Source organism: Panicum hallii, chromosome 5 (assembly GCF_002211085.1).
Source record: "Panicum hallii strain FIL2 chromosome 5, PHallii_v3.1, whole genome shotgun sequence".
NCBI classification, from domain to species: domain Eukaryota; kingdom Viridiplantae; phylum Streptophyta; class Magnoliopsida; order Poales; family Poaceae; genus Panicum; species Panicum hallii.
Genome location: NC_038046.1, coordinates 51,454,379 through 51,474,760, shown reverse-complemented (window position 1 = coordinate 51,474,760; position 20,382 = coordinate 51,454,379). Strand labels below are relative to the sequence as shown.

General features: G+C 43.6%; 4 protein-coding genes across 4 annotated transcripts; 2 read left to right on the top strand and 2 right to left on the bottom strand.

The window, feature by feature from the left end:
• The first annotated feature begins 579 nt into the window (after positions 1–579).
• LOC112893965 (rhomboid-like protein 20) lies at positions 580–5,897 on the top strand. The gene is made up of 8 exons (XM_025961508.1): positions 580–868; positions 985–1,085; positions 2,272–2,412; positions 2,766–2,832; positions 3,673–3,827; positions 3,927–4,028; positions 4,839–4,958; positions 5,416–5,897. The coding sequence occupies exons 1-8, from the start codon at positions 844–846 to the stop codon at positions 5,581–5,583; spliced, it is 879 nt and encodes a 292-aa protein (XP_025817293.1). The 5' UTR covers positions 580–843; the 3' UTR covers positions 5,584–5,897.
• Positions 5,898–6,599: 702 nt separating this feature from the next.
• Positions 6,600–9,272, top strand: LOC112893461 (Holliday junction resolvase MOC1, chloroplastic-like). Its single transcript, XM_025960805.1, has 7 exons — positions 6,600–7,096; positions 7,186–7,291; positions 7,442–7,494; positions 7,635–7,766; positions 8,342–8,414; positions 8,910–8,996; positions 9,109–9,272. Exons 1-6 carry the CDS (start codon positions 6,680–6,682, stop codon positions 8,990–8,992), a joined length of 864 nt encoding a protein of 287 aa, XP_025816590.1. The 5' UTR covers positions 6,600–6,679; the 3' UTR covers positions 8,993–8,996; positions 9,109–9,272.
• A 76-nt stretch (positions 9,273–9,348) lies between these two features.
• On the bottom strand, positions 9,349–13,577 carry LOC112893460 (hydroxymethylglutaryl-CoA lyase, mitochondrial-like). The gene is made up of 8 exons (XM_025960804.1): positions 13,336–13,577; positions 12,915–13,092; positions 12,572–12,751; positions 11,282–11,362; positions 11,027–11,190; positions 10,155–10,291; positions 9,841–9,956; positions 9,349–9,760 (listed from the first exon to the last, which is right to left on the bottom strand). Exons 1-8 carry the CDS (start codon positions 13,575–13,577, stop codon positions 9,512–9,514), a joined length of 1,347 nt encoding a protein of 448 aa, XP_025816589.1. The 3' UTR covers positions 9,349–9,511.
• A 978-nt stretch (positions 13,578–14,555) lies between these two features.
• LOC112895372 (rab escort protein 1) lies at positions 14,556–19,508 on the bottom strand. The gene is given in 12 exon segments (XM_025963326.1): positions 14,556–14,946; positions 15,396–15,499; positions 15,745–15,825; positions 15,951–16,146; positions 16,295–16,370; positions 16,469–16,685; positions 17,020–17,058; positions 17,346–17,445; positions 17,634–17,756; positions 17,835–18,342; positions 18,345–18,600; positions 18,748–19,508. Coding segments are annotated over 10 exon segments (1,656 nt in total). The 5' UTR covers positions 18,571–18,600; positions 18,748–19,508; the 3' UTR covers positions 14,556–14,946; positions 15,396–15,409.
• Positions 19,509–20,382: the final 874 nt, after the last annotated feature.

Below are 20,382 nucleotides of genomic sequence, written 5' to 3'. Positions count from 1 at the left end.
TAACCAGGGAGCTGAGGCTTGTTCGAACGCACCTAGGACCACATCCTCAGTCCTCACCCACCATGGATGGGAGCTTTGGTTTTGTAGCTCCGCCTTCCAGAGTCCGGGGTGCTGCTCGGTGCCTTCAATCCAATAGCAGAGGAAACACTAGGTGAGTTCTTGTCCTTTTTCTTGTTGGGGTTTTTTCACCATTTTATCCCCCACATAGGTCTTTTTACACTTGCATGTCCACTCTCCATATATATGTTTTAGCAAACAAGTTTAGTTTTGATTAAATTTTTAGGAAATGATATTTTAAAAGGCTGTACACATAATTTGTCAAAAAAATTTAAACAATTTTTAGGGAATATATATAAAAACAAATTTAATAAAAAGTATATAATTTTTTGGAGAAACCCTAAATCTTTTTTTATAAAAGTTATATAAATATATATATATAAATGTATAAACTTCCTTTCCAGAAATCCTGAAAGGTAAAAATAGAATAAAACACAAAGTAAGAAAAAAAACCGACTGGTTTTTCGGCCAGAACAGATGAAGGATGAACGTAGCAGCAGGTCGCCCGAGAACTCCACGGCGGAGAGTCCAACTCACAAAGGCACACACGGCGCAGCCCAACAACCACCACCGTCAACAGGTCCCTTCCGTTTCCGTCTCCTCCCCATCCTCCCCAACTCCGTCCCGCCGCCCACCTCCCACGGGAACCGCCGCCGCGCCCCATCCGCGTCCCCGCTACGCCACCGGAGCGAACCGGCCCGATCGGACGGGCGGGGGAGGCGGCGGCGCCTCCCGACCTCGCTCCCACCTCGCCTCCCCGACCGGACCGGCGGCCCCCGTCGGAAGATGCAGGGCGGCGTCTCCGGATTCCGTAAGCCGCCACCGCCCCCTAAACCGCCGGAATTTCGCGTCTCTCGCATCTCACGCTTGTGGAATTTTTCTGATCGAGGCGGCACGGTCGCCGTTGCCTTTTGCTTTTGGTTCCAGAGAACGCGCCGGTGACGCGGGCGGTCGTCGTCGCCAGCGGCCTCCTCTCCGTTATCTTCAGCGCGCAGCGCCGCGGCCGCGCCCTCGGCATCTCATACCAGGTAGGCCGAATCTCGCCGTATGTGCTGCACCCGCGGTTAGGTTTCTCGAATCTGTGCCCTCACCGAAACGCGCCTACCCGTTAGCGTTACTTGGCGACGCGCTGATTTGGTTATGGGGGCGGTCTATTGTGTCTAAATTGCCGGAGTTGTAGTTGATGTGGCGTCCTGGTGCTTGGGATCGATGCTAGGTTTACTCTGTGGTGTTGGGGAAATGATGGGCAGGTGAAGTTTCATATTGTGCAGCGTAAATTGACAACTAGGGTTTCCGGTTTTGTGTTTGTTGCTAAAGCAACAGTAGGCTGGTGGTTATCGTTGGTCATTAGTTGATGTGTAAGGACAGTGTTGGTGGGAGGACACAAATTATGATGTTAGGAGTGATTAATATGGAGGATAGGTCTCATGGGAACTAGAACACAAACAATTTGGATGGCTCGTACTCAGGAAACTTGGAGAAGACAAGTTTGTAGCTGAGCTGGGGAATAAGCTTGGGAAAGGAGAGGAGTTGGGGATTTCTTAGGTCACCCCCACACCCCAAAAAGACTGGTAACATGTTTGGTGAAGGGTTTACATGTTAGTTTACAGAAATTAGCAGTGCTTCCATTATTATCGACAGAAAGTCAAAGCAAGGGATCACTTGATCTCTGCTATTGTGTACCTTAGGCCTGTTACGAGTTAGATGTAAATGCACTGATTGCACCACTTAAAGCTTGTGGACCTGATTTATTAGTTAACTACAATTACCATGGTCAATCTATGTATGCCTTTTGCATGATCGTTCTTCTAAAAATTTTTTCGGCATAATTAAATTTCACAATCCACAGAAGATGTGAGAATATTATGTATGTGAGAGGATGTGACAGCATTACATGAGAGGTGACCCCTCACTTCAATATATTGCAACATATGTTTGCACTGCAGTTTTAGTGATAGACTTGTGATTATGGAATATGTTGGCATGCAGGTGTCACTATATCCATGTGTCAGAAGGGCGGGGTGGGGGTGGGGGGATCCCTCGTTTATATTTGAGCTCCATCTGCTGTTCTACTTTAATGCAATATGTTGCCTGCATCTTTTTTGTTGCTTGTCTAATTACTGACTTACTGGATGTACCTTGGATCTTTTTTGTATAAGAAGTTTGATCCTTCTGAAATAAAGTCTGATCAGCTATTTCTATCATTTCTTTCAGGAAATTATAACGAATTTCCGTTTATGGAAGATATTCCCATCTGCATTTGCTTTCCAGTCAACACCAGAGTTAATGTTTGGACTGTACCTTCTCTATTACTTCCGTGTGTTTGAGAGGCAGATAGGATCTAACAAATACTCGGTAGGTACTTTACCTTTTGTAATTATCTCTAGTCTAGGTGAAAATGAATAGACAACACCAATAATATAGTATAGGGAGGAGTAAGTTGTACCAGTAGTCCCATTAACTGGCATAACTTACACTTCTTATGATGAACATGAGAACATAGCTTCCTGACCTTTGGAATTGGAAACTGGTATGATGCTGTGTAAGTTCTCAAGCGCATGTGCCTACCTAAGTCTAACACATGCAATTCAGTTCTATTGCCAAATCAGTTTCAGTTTGCAAAAGGTTCTGAAATAAGACTACGTATGAACTTGACAATGAGAGAACAATGATATAATTGTCTGTTCATTTTTCCACCTATTCTGCAGGTTTTTTGCTTGTTCACTATCACAGTGTCATCACTTCTTGAGATCCTATCATTGGTTATCCTGAAAGGTACATTATTGAAGCAATGAGACAAACTTCTAAATAATGTCTGGTATCATTCGAAATCATATATCTTTGTGCAGTTGATAGTTATGTGATATGCTTACATCATAAATAGCTCCTATTCAGTCTGAAAAAGGAGATTCCATTCTCCTGTTCTCCACAACATTCTTATAATTAGGATTAGACAATCATGACAAGATTGCCATATTTTATTGCAGAAGGAAATATTATAGTATATGTCAACTCTTCATAAGATAACAGCAGATATGTCACTCTGTTTGTAATACAATGCATCATTTGGTACAATTGCAAGCTAGTGTAGTATTTTGGAAAACTTATTCCCATGCTTTTATTAGGCCCTCTGTGGCTCCGATGTGCTGCGCTGCAGTATGACCGGTATTCAAGTTAGCTATGGAATCTTTAAGAATTCTAAAGAAGTATTTCGGTTCATATTCTGAAAATGAATTCAGTTAAAGTATCCAAAGATAGTGTAACTGCATTCTCTAGAGAAGAAATCTATTCATCTATTCCAGAAGACTCGGGATTTTTTTTTTCCCAGGTTCTGTAGGATAGAACACTTGATTGAATGTTCTTCACCATTTAGAGCTCCTAACTCAATAATTATGTTAGATAAGCTCTGCTTTCTGACATTTGTCACATTGTTTCCTTGATGTTTTAAAATTTTAGTCTGATGTTGATAGGTGGCATAATTATCATGCCTTATTTTCTTTCCATGTTTCAAAATTCATCTTGTATGTCAATGGATAGCATAATCATGTGCTTGTGCACTTGTTGATTCTTTCTCTTCCATTTTTGAGTTTTTTTTGTCTCTATTTTTTCTTGCAGATACAAACTACATCAGCACACTTGCATCTGGACCTTATGGTCTTATATTTGCCTCATTTGTTCCATTCTTTCTTGACATTCCGGTCTCATCACGATTCCGTATCTTTGGCCTAAATTTCAGCGACAAATCATTCATTTACCTAGCTGGTCTTCAGGTCAGTCTCTTGTCATTTGTCATAAATGGTAACTGAATTTCTCTGATTTTGCATTTTCTTTCCATTGAGCGATCAAATCTTTTCTATTGCACCTTGCAGCTTCTTTTATCTTCTTGGAAGCGCTCCCTTATTCCTGGTATATTTGGTCTGGTTGCTGGTTCGCTCTATCATCTAAATGTGTTTGGCATCCGCAAAATGAAGGTTACTAGAGATCTATCCATTTTGTGCTTCAGTATTGCTTGTACTACATTGTCGCTTAATGTGACAGATTGCTGTTAACATATTGTTTGATATTGTTCCCTGATTCACTCTCCTGAGACATATTGTGCCTAGAATAATTTAGCATCTCATATTTATGAATTACTGGATATGGAATCCAACCAAACCAAGAACTAGCTCTTCCATGGGTCCTACCAAGTAAATACCTAAAAGAAAGGGAAAGAAAAAAAAATTATGCTCAGCCAGTGAGTTAGTCAGGTGTCCACAAAAATTGCATTTCATTAACTTAATTTCTTAAGAATTTACCTATTTATTTGTTTTCCCTATTCTCTGGTCTTCTATTTTGTAATCATTTCCATTCACGATTTACCCCAGCCTCAAGGTGAAAAGATTGCATATTCTTAGAAATGCACTACATATCTTCCAGGATGAATAATCTATTGCCAGTAAATCAGAGTGAAAACAGCTTTGTTGCTTGAACTGAAAGTAATTTAGATAAATGAATGAATGATAGATTGCTTATCCATTTACCTCGCTAACTACACTAGGTTCTGCTATGGAGACTGCAGAGCAGTATGTTTGAGTTTAGCACTGTTCTTTTGAACTGATGAGGGTCAAGCTATGGGGTTTATGTATACTTATTTTATCATTAGACTATTATCTTCTAAGCTCGAAATTTCTTACTACTGTCTTTTGCTATGGACTGTGTGTTCTTGCAAGTTGCTATTTCTGTTGTGGATGCATATAATTTTTTTCCTGTTTGGTCTTATGAAGTTCCTGCCTCTTGTACAGATCCCACAGGTCATTTCATCATTTTTTGCAAGATACTTTGCCCCTTCACCAGGAAGTACACCTCGTCCTTCCAGGACTGTTGTTGGAAACACACCGTCTCAAACAGGCCGTGCTGTTCAGGTTAGCTTCTGAAAAACTAATAGCTAATTCATGCGCGCATTGACCCTTCGATCTAGAATCCAGATATAATTTAACATTCTAGAATCTTGTGGTGATTATTCATATATTTGACATGGTTCCCTGTTTTTATGACATGCATTTAAGCATGTTTTATCCAAGAACTATCATTGATAAATTAATTATTCCTCCATCTAGAATACATATGATCATCCATTACTTATAAATGCCTAGTGGGGATGGCTGGCCACTGTGTATCGTTTAAAGAGTTTAAATGGGCTAAATGGCTGATTAGTAGAACAATGATGGGGGCATGCGACTATCAACATTGAATTACTAAGCATTTTAATGTAAGAAAACAAATGGGCAGGTGTTGTTTAGTTGATCAGCCCGTTGTGCATTACTGACCTTTTCTTTCCGTTGTGCATTACTGACCTTCTCTTTCTTCTCTCCCAAGCAGAATCAGCCATCAACTGGATTCGCACCTATGGTGGAACCTCCAGAGTCCTCTGTTGCTATGCTGGTCTCAATGGGCTTTGATGGCAATGACGCTAGACAGGCACTTATGAGAGCTAGAAATGACATCAATGTGGCAACGAACATCCTACTGGAAGCACAGTCTCGTTGAACTGACCTACTGCAACTTCATTGGCCAACCATCGAGGGCGGAACTGGTTTCGTTCCAAGATGAACAGACGATTTGACACGTTGGACTACAAATTCTACCATGATTTGGAGTTGTTTGATGTCTCCTTCGAGGTCTACAGTTTAGGAAATCAGCAGACATTTGCATCAGTTAGCTTGATCGCGTCAATACTTAGATTGCTCCAACCGTACAGGCAGAATGTACTATTCCAATTTCAGCTTGTAAGATAGATGATATATACATTCATAGTGTAAAATTCATCAGAGGTTTACAGCTTTCAAACTGATTGTGGATCACGCTGAGTCCCTTCATGTTACCACTCATGCGTTCCAAAGGATATGATGGAATGCCATTGGGCCCTAATAAACCCTAAACATGTGAATTTAGTCCGGAAAGTATTATCAACATAAAACCAAATTATGAGTCTTCACCTTGGGAAAGGAGAACCACGATTCCACGAACCGTAACCTCAGTTGCTAGGTTACTAGAGGTCACAAACCATTGCGTCAGCTGTCAGATAACGAGAGCCAAGTTAGATTCCTCTTTTGCGGGGCTAAAGAAGCTCCAAAATCTCCAAACACCTAATATCAAAACTGCTCTAACATGGAAACACATGAAAAATATTTTTCTCTCTACTCTTCCTCCTTACAAAACACAAGGAGCCGGTGGAGCTACAAATTGTGGCTCCTCCAGCTCCGTACTACAGTGCATGAGCCGAAGCCGCGCCAGAGCCGGTAGAGCTACAAATTGTGGCTCCTGCGTGCTACAGTGCATGCGCCAAATGAGCTCTTAGAATGTATTCAAAATTTAGATGTTTGAGGGGGTTAAAATAAAGTTATCAGATCTGATAACAAACACTAAAATTTCAGAAAAAAGAATTTTGTAGAAATGGTACATACTAGAATTTAAGGAAATCCATTGGAAAAGAAGGAAAAAATACGCGAGCGAAAAACTGCTCGTCTTGTCCGTCACTCCGTTGTCCCGTGCAAGTCTCGTGCCTGACGCCTTCCTTATCCCCCACGCGGCGAAACAAACAAAACCCTTCCTCCCTGCCCAACCCGCTGCAGCTTTTCGAATTATGGCAGCTGCCGCCGCCGCGGCCGGAGCTGCGTCGGCCGCCGTCGCTGCTAACCAAGACCCCATGAACGCGCTCAGCGCAGCCGCCCTCCGTCGCTCCGCGCCGCACTGGTCCGCGGCCGCCGCGGCCGCGTCCTTCTTCTCCCCGCCCTTCCGCCCCCGCCGCTGCCACATTCGCCGCGCGCCTGCTCCAGCTCCCGCAGCGGCCGCGCGTACCCCGAGGTCCCGCGCGAGCGCCAAGGCCCGGGCGAAGCTCTTGGTGGGGGCCGAGCCCCGGGACCCCTGGCTCGCCTCCCTCTCGCTGCTCCCGGCCGATGACAACGCCGGTGCGGACGCCGCCCCCAATGGTTGGGCGATTGGGGTGGATCCTGACACCGGCGGTGCCATCGCCGTCGTGTCTCCGGACGGCTCCTCTCAGGTTCGGTCAGCCGCCATGCTTGGATACGCTAGTTTGTGTGTTACTGCACGTCTGCACTAGCGTTGTTGAGCATAAGCATTGCCCTGCAGGTGTTCGACAACCCGTTCGTGCACATTGTGGTGTCAGAGGTCATCCGGAAGCGCCTTGACACCAAGTCCATCATCGAGCTGCTTCGCAGGCTTGATGCACCTCCTGGTAATTGTGTATTGGAGCACAAATAACTACATGGCCACTCTTAAGACTCAATAGTTCCAGTGAATTGGCGATCACATTCTTCTTTAATACTACATGTTATGCGGAAGGCAGAGCTGTTTTCTGATTAACTACTTATCTGTCATTTTGAAGGAACTACGGCATACATTGAGAAGTCTAGTCCATTTCCAACTGATGGAAAGCTGGTCTGTTTCTTGTCTCCCGAATAACATGCACTAAATGTCCGTGTTTGCAAGATAACTGTAATTAGCAAATCAATTTTCTCTATGTTGATCCTAGCTGTTACTGAATATTTTGAATAAATCTCTTGTTTTCTGATATGCAGGGATGGTGGAGTACAGGTTTTTCATATGGCTTGTGGATTGCTTCTCTAGTGGCATCTGGGTTTTCAGTTGTTCCGGTTGCATCGCAGACATGGAAAGCTTATTTTGGGCTATCTCGAAGTGAGTCGCCAAAGGTGTGTGACTCATGTTAGGTGGAGCATATAATGGCTTTATCATTCATCTTTTTAACAAAGTTTTCTTGTTTGTTTATTAGAGCTCCACAATACCTTTTTCTGTCCAATTGATGTCAGTAAGTAAGATGTCTTTAAAAGAATAAAAGAAATGGTAGATGAATTAGTAAACCTGGTTATGGGATAAGCTAAATCTTTCGCAGAAATAAATGGGCTTTTCTTCAATGATAAGCTAAAACAAATGGTTGCTGCAGTTATATGTAAAGGGCCATAAAATTTAGCCTAGATAATCTAAGGGCCGGGCTCTTATCTTATACAATTTTGAGCTAAAAATATATAAGAGCCAAGTTGGATTGTGAAGAGACCACTAGGGCCATGATCCGTTACCACCCCTAGTTATATGCATTGATGCTAGACACAACATAATTGTAATTAATATGATTTTTAATTAATATCTGAAAATTCTCTGTCCTGCATCTGAAATAATCACTTGTTGCCAGCATCGTTCTTATGTTGTTCTACCAATTCACCAGATCTAACATAGTTCTATTATGTTTCTAATGTATAATTTCTTACAGGATGATAGCAGACAAGCTGCATCCATTTTGTTCCCTGACAAAGCTCTATCCCTGAAGTTGAAAAAACATCATGGTACACATCTTACTAATCTGAACAGCTTATCTTCAAGTAGTTTTGGAATCTGGGGGGCCAATATATCGCTATCTTCCCTCTTTTCTGTTAATGCTAATTCTGCTTGACTAGCTGGAAGAAACATGGTATAGACAGCCGGTACAGATGTTGCTTTTCTGTATGCTATCTTGCAAGTTGCAAGGTGCACTGACAAAATAATCTTAAACCGCACCTTGTCTGGTTTGCAGTGCGTATTAGCTAGTTTCGCCACATGTTGGAGTAGTATCGATTTATGCACCAGAGATGAGTTTTAGAAGCTTTTTTTTACTGGGTAGCATTAGCTACTTTTAGCTTGGGATTTATGCACCAAAAACGAGTTTTAGAAGAATTTTACTACTGGGTAGCATTTGTTAGTTTTAGCTTGATCCATTGTATTAAAGGACTCATCGAGAGTAGATTGCAATTTACTTGTATGTTTTGCCTCAGACCGGTGACGTTTCTGTCATTCTTACGCAGGGCGAGCAGAGGCTCTTCTGTTAGCAGCCTATGGGAAAGGCCTTGTGCTACCATCAGGGAAGTTCAGCAAAACCCCAACTTGACATGGTGACTGCCGATTGACTGGCCATTTTTCATATTGATGGCACTGCAAATAATTTGGTTTGTGTAGGAGGTTCCATCAAGTATATAACTTATTGAGTGCACTGTATGCCTGCAGAACTGCAACAGAGATCGTAGCTGACACATTCAACTTTTGTGGGATGCATTAGATACTTCCCATTGTATTTTGAGTGTAACAGGCTAGGGTAGATGAGACATGATTTTTTTTTGACATGTACTGATCCCAAGTTGATAGGAACCGAGGTTTCACTCGTTTGCTGAGACTGTTGGAGTCTTTCTGGCGAAATTGTCGGTTTTGCTAGACCTACATGACTCGCAATCTTGTGCTTATATCGCCAGATGAAGATGGCACATGCCACCTACGGTGACATAGCATTGCTATAGTATTTATTTGTCTTGAACAGACACCTCATGGCAGAACAGTATTGTTTATTTCACAATCTTGTGCTCATTTTACAGCTATTATCTGGAACAGAGGATCATGGTAAATTTCTCAAGCCTCAGAGTTTCGAGGCTTTTGCAGTAACCTTGCTCAGTGCAGTCGCGGCCTTGGAACCAGACTGGCGTCCTAGGTGCTTGCAGATGAACTCGCCGGCGGCCATCACCTTGCCTAGGTCGACGCCCGTCCTGATACCCAACCCGTTGAGCATGTACACGACGTCCTCGGTCGCGACATTCCCTGATGCGCCCTTTGCATACGGGCAGCCGCCGAGGCCAGCGACGGAGGAGTCCACGACGTTGATGCCCATCTGATTGAGCACAGAATCATGAGAGATCATAGCGTCTCTTTTGGGTGATGATCAGGCCAATGTTTCAAGTGCTTTGTTACCTGGAGAGAGATGAGAATGTTTGAGAGAGATTGCCCGTAGGTGTCGTGGAAATGGACAGCAAGCTTCTCCACAGGAACAACGGACATAGCGGCCTCAAGCATTGGAACTACGGTGCCTGGATAGATGAGAAAAGCTGCAACGGTTCAGTATAAGGCTACAGTAAATTTATGTAACTGCAGAAGAGTAATCAAATCTAGCGGTGCAAACTTCAAAAAAAAATAACTAGCAGAAACAGATCAGTTCAGTAGACAATATGAGTTCCCCTCAGAAACAAAAAGAAAATAAGGGGGTGCAAACGTAAGTGAAACATCACCTGGGGTACCAACTCCAATGGTATCGCCAAGTGAAACCTCATAGCAGCCCATGTCATAAAGCTCTTTGGCTACATAAGCTACATTCGACGGTGGTACTGGTCCATCTACTGGGCATCCAACCACACAAGAGACGTACCTACATTCTTGGCAAACAGAGGAACATAAAATGTGCTGTGCACATGTCCAGCGATCCATAACTATTTCAGTGACCTGTTAATCATGTGAATACTACAAGCTACTAAACTCATCAAGATTTTCTCATGATCAATTTAATATGCTTTTTTCATGATCACTTTAATATGTATGTAAGGTTGGCCACAAAACAAGCAATGCAAGCAAGAATGGAACACAGACTAATATTATGAATTATTGAAGGCAGGTGCAGAGTAGAAATGAGGAAAAGTAGGAGCAATATTTAAATAAGGAGTTAGTCAAGCTAGCAGGATTGAAGATGTTAGCATTTAAATAATGAGTTACTCAAGCTAGCAGGATTCAAGGTGTTACAGCGCTATCTGCTGAATGACATGGCTCCAATCCAGTGTCTCTTCTAAGTAAGTGATAGTTTTATCAATCAACTCCACTTCAAGTTAGTGTATAATATCAGTTTAGACAATGGACTAGCTCTTTGGAGGCACTATGAGCTAGTATTTAATTTTTATGTAAACTCTGTAAACTTTATTAGCCACCAGAAAACTATAAATTGTATGCAAGACTAGCTAGTGCATTAATATTGAAAGTAGCAAGCATGCTGTTTGCAGTTTCAATAGGATATATAAATTTACTGGAGTTTAATTATTTTACACAAACACACCCCTAGATATTGCACGTGTTGCCAATAAAACTTGACGTTTCACAAAGTAAAAGATCTCACCCTCGGACAGGAATTTCTTTCTCTTTGGCAGCAAGAGCAACATCATTATAGCGGGCAAGGCTCTCTTTGATTGTGCAGTTTATGTTTGACTTCGAAAATCCTTCAGAAGCTGATGCAAATACTGCGATTTCCTTTGCCCCTGCTGCAATAGCTGCCTCAAATCCCTGATGAGTCATGACCAATGCAAATAACAGGATACTGAATGAGGCAAACGTGCAATATGTAATAAAGGTCATCTGAATGAACATAGTTCACCTTAATGTTTGGGGTCAATACAGGAAGACGTACACCCTCAATATTTCGAACTGCTTCCATGACATCCTTTGCATCAGCTAGCTACAGTAGCAAAACATTGTATTGCTGAGAAATTGACTGGTAATACATGAGAAATATTAAACTAACAGGAAAGCAAAAGATAGGTAATTTAGTGAAATAAGGGCTGCGTACAGGAAATTAAGCAGGAGGCAAGCAAATACGCCATAAGACAACAATGCTTGTAAATATGACAAGCATGATGCACCAAGTTTAGCTGAGTACAATGAAGAGATCCATCTTTTTATGTGACATTGTACATGTACCACAAACTTGGTTTTGAGAGTTTTCTCCATCATCTAGTGAAACTATTTTTTCATGTCAATTCACACTCCCAACTATTCTAATTTTCAGGAAAACTTTTCAGCGTTTGTGCATCATATTTGCAATATTTCCTCTATTCAGATAGTTCTTTTGAGAGTATGCAAGTGTCCGCAATCCCAATGTCCTGGGTCCATTTTATTGAAAACTCAAATTCATATGAATGTATTGTGCCCAGGCAATTGTACCAATATCCAGCAACCTAACATATATAGAATCAATCAAACCGGAGAAGCTATTTACCAGTTCAGTTTTGAAACAGATACAGTTCATCTGAATGGTTACCGTGTTAAAGAAATATTAGTTGTGAAGTTCCACACAAACATCTAGAGGATCTATGGATCCACCATAGCAACTGCTTCTACTGGCATGACTTAGCATCACATATTCCCAGACTTAACATCATATTGCTGCAATCTTCTGGTGACAGCGGAAAGACATCAGTTTTGTATAACTAATAAATTCTCATGATGGAGACACTCCAATCAAAGAGTAAGGTTATGCTTTCACTCATATAGAAGTAAACGAGTCAGAACCCAATTCAAATGCTGTTCTGATGTGGATTGTGTCACCATTTTCCCAGTTTGTACCCATAAAAGACAAAAACACTATAGAGATATGATAGAATTATGACATATTAAATGGCACAAGAAAATCATATCGATGACGGAATAATGAATCATTAATTGTTTTGCAATTCTTGAGTGATGTGCAATGTAGCTAGCAACAAGTATATATAAAAAGATAGATAAACAGATACAGTTCTTCTGGCTTCATGAAAATTAAATTACCTATTGAAGAAAAGAACAAGTTGTAAATGAAGATCCTGATAATATTAATTTGTACAATAAAAGCAGATAAAAACAGACAGCTAATCTGTGCAATCTCCAGATATTTTATAAAGCAATGTACCTGTGGTACCCATTTTGGAGATACAAAACTAGTTGCCTCAACAACGGATAATCCAGAGGCAGCCAGTCTCCGTATAAGCTCAACCTTTACAGGTGTTGGTACAGTGTCCTTTTCATTTTGCAGCCCATCTCGTGGTCCAACTTCCACAATTTTTACACACCTTGGCAGATCAAGTATAAGCTGGAAACATGATACACTTACTTCAGTAGACGCACTGTCAGATCTCAAACATGTTCAACAGTGATTGGAAATCTCATGTTAAGCACGTGAAGTTGTCAAATGGTCTTGGAAGCCTACGAGATGTTAAGCAAACTACTGCATGGATATGGATGCATGTTTGCACCTTGTTCCCAGCCTGTATCCTCTCTTGATCAGAAGAGGATGAAAAATATCTGTAACTCTGTTGATACAGTGAGGAACAGCTTGCACCAGAAACATGATGGTTCAATCCAGCAGTCACTTTGCGCTGATGTGGCATCGGCTGCCTTTGGTACGGCAATATATTCCACTGATATCCTTCCCTATCATAAGCAAAAGGTAGAAGTAATGCGAATGATTTCAGGTGAAGAAACTGTTGGATCCTGAGCAATTACTGAGCATCTCATTTGTGCAGGATGCGAGTTTGGAGTTTAGCGATCATAATTCCAGGCAGGGGAACCAACCAATCAATCTAGTCACAGAAGCTGCTAATAATTGGAGGTCCCTGGTCATGGGATTAACCAATGCCGCTGACCAAACCCCCAGCTCGCGGCTCTGAAGCTCACCTCGATTCGCCGGACGAACTGCAAGACCGCGGTGGCGGGTCATCGGCCCCGCGACTCCTCCCCGTGTCGCCGAACCCGGCAACCGTAGGAGCGGGCTGCCTCTCCAGGCCGCTCATCCCGGAGCCCAGCACGGGGGAGCTCGCCAGCGCCGCCGCCGCCGCCGCTGCAGCAGCGGCGGCGGCGGGCGAGGAGGCGTGCGGAGAAGCGAGCCTAGAGCAGACCCTGGTGGATGCCGCCAGCATCGCGCCCGCCGAGACGCGCGCGCGGCACGGGGCTCAGCGCGCCATCCCGATCGGCGGCCTGGAGTACGGGATCGATGGACGGAGCGCCAGCCGAGGGGGCGCCAAGGAGCTTCAGCGTGGGGGAATGGGAGGAAGCGAGGCGAGAGCGAGTCCCGGAGAGGGGGCACGAGCAGCCGAGCAGGGGGGTTGCGTCCGGGCTTTGGGCTCTCGCGCGAGCCCGAGCGCAGTTTCGCTTTGCAACGGGTAGGGACGTTACTGACGTGGAATCTAGCTAGCTGGGCAAGATAAGGGATGATCCTTCTCACTTGTGCTCGGCCCATGCTCCCGTGTCGTTCTAGAATTCTTCTTCGAGCAAACCCCCATCCTGTGTCTTTCGTGTAGTGCCCATTCTCCATGCTTCATTCATGCTACACTGCTATTTTGTCCCAGAGCTAATGATTCAGTATGTGTACTGACCAAGGAGCCCAAGCTTATCTGGCACGTTTGGTTTCCGATTCAGGTACTGTACACTCCGGCATTACTAGAGGTGACGGTATTAGTATCGTAGATGACTGCTCTCTTCATTTCAAACTATAGTTTATTTTGACTTTTAGCTTTTTTAGGTTCGTAGATTTTAATGCAATTCAGGGTGGTAAAGGATTTTTAATATAGATAATTTAAAGGTCGAGCTCTAATCCTGTATAATTTTGAGATATAATTTTGAACTAAATATATAAGAGTCAAATTGGATTGTGAAAAATCCTCTAGCGCCATGATCTGTTACCATCTCTAGATGCACTGCATTTTAGAACGGAGGGAGTACTTCCCGATTCTCACAGCTCAACAAACGAATGCAAGCAGACTGATCGATAAACACATGTTATGGACTCGGGTAATGCCACCCGCCGTGGAAGGTGAACACACCCCAAAAGTACTGTGCTTTTGGGGTGTGTTCACCTTCCACTCGGGTAATGCCCTACTGTACTGTACAAGTGTGCAGGCCAAAAGTTCACCTGAAAATATCCAAGCACACCTTTCCAATAAAAGAACTCACCCCAAAACCAAAAAGGTGATCCGGGAATTGCACAGTCTGCACACCGCATCGTGTATGTATGAGCTAAGCAGTTTAACTATCTCAGGGGAAAAGAAGTACTAGATTTCCTCCCCCGCGCTAGTACAACGACTTAATTGGGGAACCATATCAAGCGTTCGGAACGTATCCCGTATACCATCCTGTATACAACGAGGGTTGCAAGAATCCCAACACAACTATGCAACAGGCTCCCCTTGCGACACACACCTGCACCCTGAACTTCGAGGAACACCATGATATAGAGGTCGATGCCTTCATGCATATTCCGTGACAGTGTTCTCCAGCAAAATTCTTTGCCTGTCAGTATTGGAAGAAATGCTCAGTGCTCAAAGATAAGGTTTCCGACAACAAATTCTAATCTATAAGCATTTAAGCTTTTGTATTTTGCATCAGTATAGCCTTTCTCTCAAGAAAACAGAGATTCGAGGCACCCAGGGCTGTCAATATTGCAGTGCATTTGATGTATTGTTATTTGGGAAACAGGTAAGAGTTCCCCAGATTTAGTTCAACTCGTCCCATAGCAGGGCTTCCCTGGTACTTCCAGGCCAAGACTTTTATATCTTAACGAACAATGAGATAAAAAGGGCAAAAGCATGGCTCCATAAGCAAAGATTCTGATATTTCCACATGTACTATGATGCATATGAGCAAACAGTGTCTTGGTTTTAGCAAATATTTTGACATTTTCACATGTTAGTTAGAATGTGAACACACAGTGCAAGTTCCGAATTCGAAAATTTTTGTACCTCTAAAGATGGTTTTACTCCGCAGAATCAGAGTCATCATCAGCATATACAGGAGCTGACTTTTTAGGCAAGAATTCTTCATCAGGATAGATACCGGCGAATAACTGCAGAAGAAGCACAAAATAAATTCATCAGGAAAGAGCTACTGATGTAAATGAAGCATCAACAATTCTAAATCTTCCATAAAAACAGCATATTTTTATGTATATTACGAAGACCATGCAATTGTTATATTCAATAACCATCTCATACTGACAGGAACAATTCTGACTACTGAAAGTTTCGCTATTAGCCAGTGCAGGTACATGAGTGCATCATAAAACAACAGCAACATCCCAGGATGCAATACCTTTTTTGTCGATTCCAGTATGTTCCTGTAGTCCAGATTTTCATCAGGCATGGGGCATGACAGTAAAGGACCAGACGTTTCCTGATAGTGAAAGACAGGACAGGGAATGTGTTAAATAATGAAACAAATATATGTAGACCACTCTTTTATACCAGCACCAAAACAAATATGGATAGAGTCTGTAATGATAATGAAAAGAAATTCACCTGTGTGATCTCTTGAACATACACACAGCTCCAGATTAGTGTTGGTTTCACATGATCAGTGCTTTCACTGGTTGTCTCAAGGTGGCCTTCCAAGCCATCTGAATCCTGTGGGCTGAAAAGAGCATCTATTGCTTTTCTGATGGATTGCTTTCCAGCGGAGGCATCGGTACAGGGAGTAGACAGATATGCCATAAACCTGCATGTGAGATTAGATTGTGCGTAAGTTACTTGCCTACATTATATGGCAATTTTGAACAGAGTGATTCCTGGGGATAGAAACCTAGAGCAAGTATATGCGAAAACTGCAATTGATGCATGCTATGATGATAGGATACAAAACTTACGTTCCAGGAGGGCATACTGCGAGATTGCTGCTCAACTGAAGAAGCCGAACAGCTGCAACCTGCTCCTCTTCTAGTGCTAAATCAAGAGTGGAAACTGGGTCAACTAAGAGAAAGAACAACACCCATGGCTACATCAAGGAAACCTAGCATAAACAATAAAATAGTTGTTCTTACACTTTGGAGGAAAAACAACCAGAACATTTGATGAACCCTGTTTCACAGACTTGCTGAATATGCATATTCCCCTTGCAACTTTTCTTGGAAACTTTGAACCTGGATCATCAAACGGTGCATCCAAGGTAGGAATTTTGTATGACGGATCAATTATCAACTGTTTGCACAAAATATCCTGACCAGATGCCAATCTGGCACCTACAAAATGCTTCTTTTCCTGATCAATAAAATAAAGTATTTCACGTTAGCAATGAGAAAATGGTGAAAAAAATAAAGAATTGGTAGTGCAGCATCACAGGTAAAGCATGCATCCTCTGCCATGGCAAAAAGAAGAAGAAAATAATAACTTATATATATTTATGCTATATTGCAAAAGATATCAGTATATAGTCCAATTGTTAACAAAAAAAAACATGATAGTAGAAGCTGTGCATGGATGACACATAGCTCAAACAAGTGAGATTTCAAAAGGATCCAGTGTATGATAACTACATCAGGCAAAAAAAAGTTGCAGGAGTATGGCCGGTATAGAACTTAGTTTATTACCATACCTCATCCAGAAGAAGTGCAGCCACTGGCATCCGCAACACCTGAGTAACAAAATACGATTGCTAAGCTAAGTATGGGAAAATTGGCACAAGTTATTTAAAAGAAAGAAGAAATAAAGTGCAGGATGCCATTCCAGTAGAGAGTTGCCAAGCCCACGGCCTATCACATAACTATTCATAAATGTTTGGGTTGCAATCAGAGCGCAAGTTACCAATTACAGATCATTGGGATAAAAGGTGCTACAATCACATGACTAAACAAACAATAGCCAAAGCTAGAGCTAGAGCATAAAAATCATTGCCACATATAACTGTGAAGATCATCTTACATATAGGGCACCCTTAACCGCAGCACAGCGACAGAAAGCTTGAGGTAGCTCACCATGCCCATACATAGGATAAATGAAAGCACCTTCTGCATTAGCAAACCTGGTATGGTGAAAACATAAGAAAGCTGTAAAGTTCTAGTACCACGGCTAAGTTCTTTTAAAATTTCGCATGTTAGACCACATATATCTCTAAGGCTAATGAAAGACGGATTAGTCAAGAAGGCATTTACATAACAGAATATGTGCCTTTCCAAAGGGGACAAGAAAAGGTTCAGGCAAGTAACTGACCTCCCAATAGATGCGGAGTACAGAGCAATGGTCTGGATTCCCTCCCTCGTCGTAATTAATTTATCACTTGGGTCAGGACCATCTTGATCATAATCAGCCATGGCAATCGCATAAAGCACAACCCTACAACACCATACAGAGCTCAATCTTAGCAAGGTTACTAAAAATAGTGCGTGCTTGACCAATTCAGAACACCCTTACGCTCTCATCTTGGGAGAAAGACCCTGTTGCGTAAGGAACTCAACAAAGGGGCGGTCCAGGTGCTCCTTGGATATCATGGCAGCCGCATCCCCCTCTACCATTTCATCAGCAGGAGCTGACGTGGCATCAATGTGCGCCTTGACAAGATTGAAGAACTTGTAGAGGGCGTTCTTCTCCAAGAGCTTGAGTGTGGTGTCCCTGAAGATAGCCCCCTTCGAGTCTGGCACAGGGTAGAGGCCGCCCTCCCAGTAGAGGAGGCTCCCCCCGTCCACGCTCTTGAACTCCACATGGTGGCTGCCCCCCGAGCGCAGGAGGAGGTCCACGGCCTCGTCGGCGCAGTACAGCACCCGGGGCCCCACGAGGTCGACGGTGAACCGCCTCGCCGGCTCGGGGACAGTCCCCGAGGTCTCGACCTCCGAGTACACGCCGCGGCGGTGGAGATCGACGACGGTTTGCGAATTGGAGGGGGCCGCCCCCGCCGCGATCGATGAGGACGGGGAAGGGTTGGGGAGAGGAAGGACTGGAGGGACGGGAGCGGGATGGAGGAGTAGAGGGAGCCGTAGAACGGGCTGGGGTCGACGTGGAGGACCGTCTTGCCGGCGGCGGCGCAGGCGGCGGCGAGCACGGACTCCGGGAGCCCCGTGCCGCAGAGCACGACGTCGAACGAGGTGGGGTCGATGGTGGGGTAGTCGTGCGAGTCCCCGGCGCCGGCGGCGGCGGCGGGCTCGTCCGCCATGATCACAAGCTTGTCACGGGATCAGACGACCTGAAGAGAGGAATGGTCAAAAGATTTAGCGAGCGCCGGCGACTTGCGCATTCACGCGAACACGTTAGGGGCACAAGCACGAGCACAGCACAGCACGATAGAATGCGGCTGTGCTGCGTTGCCCGAGCTTCCTATTCGGTAACTCACCGTGTTAATCGGCGACGGCATGCGTGTCTTGGCCCGATCTGCTCCCGCGGCAGAGGTCGACGGCCGCGCCGCTTCCCACCGTGTTGGCGGCCGAGGTGTGAAGAACCGCCGGTGAACGAATCGTCGTCGGTCGTGGACGGCGACCTTGCGAACTGGCTGAACAGCTCGATGACAGGATACGAAGAACAGCGTGAAATTTGGATGGGGAAGGAGAAGGGTCGGGGATTACACGGCCGCCGTCGTGCCCGCCTCGCGGCCTCGCTTCGCCTGGAAGGAAACGGAGGGCGCCGCGTGCGCAAGTCCCAAAAATTTTCAGTGAGGAGGAGGCCCGTGTGTGCTTGGGCTGGGCCATATATCTATATGGGCCTGAACGCCCTGGTGGACAGATAGAAGAAGGCCTACTGGACTTATATCTCGGACATCCGACCCAAAGAACATCCAGATCGGCCACGTGTCATCTGCGATCTGCCTACCGGGCAGGGTCGGTTGCGGTTTTCCTCTTAAAAGCCTGGAAATCTGGTTTTTACCGGTTTCCTCTTAAAAGCCTGGAAATCTGGTTTTTACCGGTTTTCCACGAGCACCACACCGATTTTGCGAGTGAGAAGTAGTGAACAGCCAGTACGTTTTGTTTAATTTTCAGAACAATTCCTCCTTTTTGATAGATTTTTTTTTCAATTTAGAAAGTTTTTCCAAGGTACATTTTTATTTGGTCAGGGACAATTACTTTTCCTGAAACATTTTATTTTTGCTCCTAGAATATTTTGTTTTTCTCTGAAATTTTTTTATTTTTTTATTCATAATAATTTTGATTTGTTTTGAAACAATTTCTTTTTTAACCAAATTATATTTTCATGTGTTTGGAATAAATTTTTACACCTTTTTTATAGCGTAGCTAAGGCCCATTTCACCTCTACTTGGGAGGCATCGATGGACCGACTTATCATATAAACATAAAATAGGTCATCTATAAGATGCTCAGATTTGTTTGGTAGGCACACTAACCAGGAATCAATTTAACTTCCACAAGATTTTAACTTACAAATTTTTCAGTGTTTGATGCTAGTCTTGCGGTAGATGGATGCCGAGCAGTGTTTTAATAGGATGTAGCGGAGGCCGTCTCCAACCGCTAAAAGCACGACTATACCCTTCCCCCCCCCCTAGTTCAGCTTATATGCTACAGGAATGACGGGGTATACTGTACAACAAGTACATCTATCTATCCATGCTCAGGGGGGGGGGGCGGGGCGGAGGGTATAGTCGTGCTTTTAGCACGATATAAGTTTGTACTTATATCGTGGAGTCAGCAACCACGGTTCGATCCCCGGCAGGTACACTTTCGCTAGAGTGGAAAGCAGCTCAGCTAGAGTACTCGTGCTCGGCTAGAGTACTCGTGGTGCCTAGCGGAAGCAGGGACTACTCTAACATCTAGCCTCTCAATATATGTTGAACTCTCAACCATACTTCGGCAATAATGGCCTGGGATATAAACGGAACTGCAAAGGCATAGGTTTCATAAAGAGCTATAGTTTTGATGTTAATGTCATCTCAATATGAAGTTGTATGAACTTTTTATGATTTCTTTATTGAGTTGTGTGTAGATGGAAGAAGACACAGACATTGCAAGTCCGGTCAAGC

What these genes read in the sequence shown, in the direction of transcription:
- LOC112893460 (XM_025960804.1), bottom strand. Translation starts at nt 13,577, where the DNA reads ATGCTGGCGGCATCCACCAGGGTCTGCTCTAGGCTCGCTTCTCCGCAC. An exon ending in AGTTCGTCCGGCGAATCGAG is followed by an intron (nt 13,093 to 13,335) that starts GTGAGCTTCAGA and finishes TGCTTATGATAG; the next exon opens with GGAAGGATATCAGTGGAATA. An exon ending in CTCCAAAATGGGTACCACAG is followed by an intron (nt 11,363 to 12,571) that starts GTACATTGCTTT and finishes TTGCTACTGTAG; the next exon opens with CTAGCTGATGCAAAGGATGT.
- LOC112893965 (XM_025961508.1), top strand. Translation starts at nt 844, where the DNA reads ATGCAGGGCGGCGTCTCCGGATTCC. An exon ending in TTTACCTAGCTGGTCTTCAG is followed by an intron (nt 3,828 to 3,926) that starts GTCAGTCTCTTG and finishes TGCACCTTGCAG; the next exon opens with CTTCTTTTATCTTCTTGGAA. An exon ending in TTGGCATCCGCAAAATGAAG is followed by an intron (nt 4,029 to 4,838) that starts GTTACTAGAGAT and finishes CCTCTTGTACAG; the next exon opens with ATCCCACAGGTCATTTCATC.
- LOC112893461 (XM_025960805.1), top strand. Translation starts at nt 6,680, where the DNA reads ATGGCAGCTGCCGCCGCCGCGGCCGGAGCTGCGTCGGCCGCCGTCGCT. An exon ending in CTCGAAGTGAGTCGCCAAAG is followed by an intron (nt 7,767 to 8,341) that starts GTGTGTGACTCA and finishes AATTTCTTACAG; the next exon opens with GATGATAGCAGACAAGCTGC. An exon ending in GAAGTTGAAAAAACATCATG is followed by an intron (nt 8,415 to 8,909) that starts GTACACATCTTA and finishes ATTCTTACGCAG; the next exon opens with GGCGAGCAGAGGCTCTTCTG.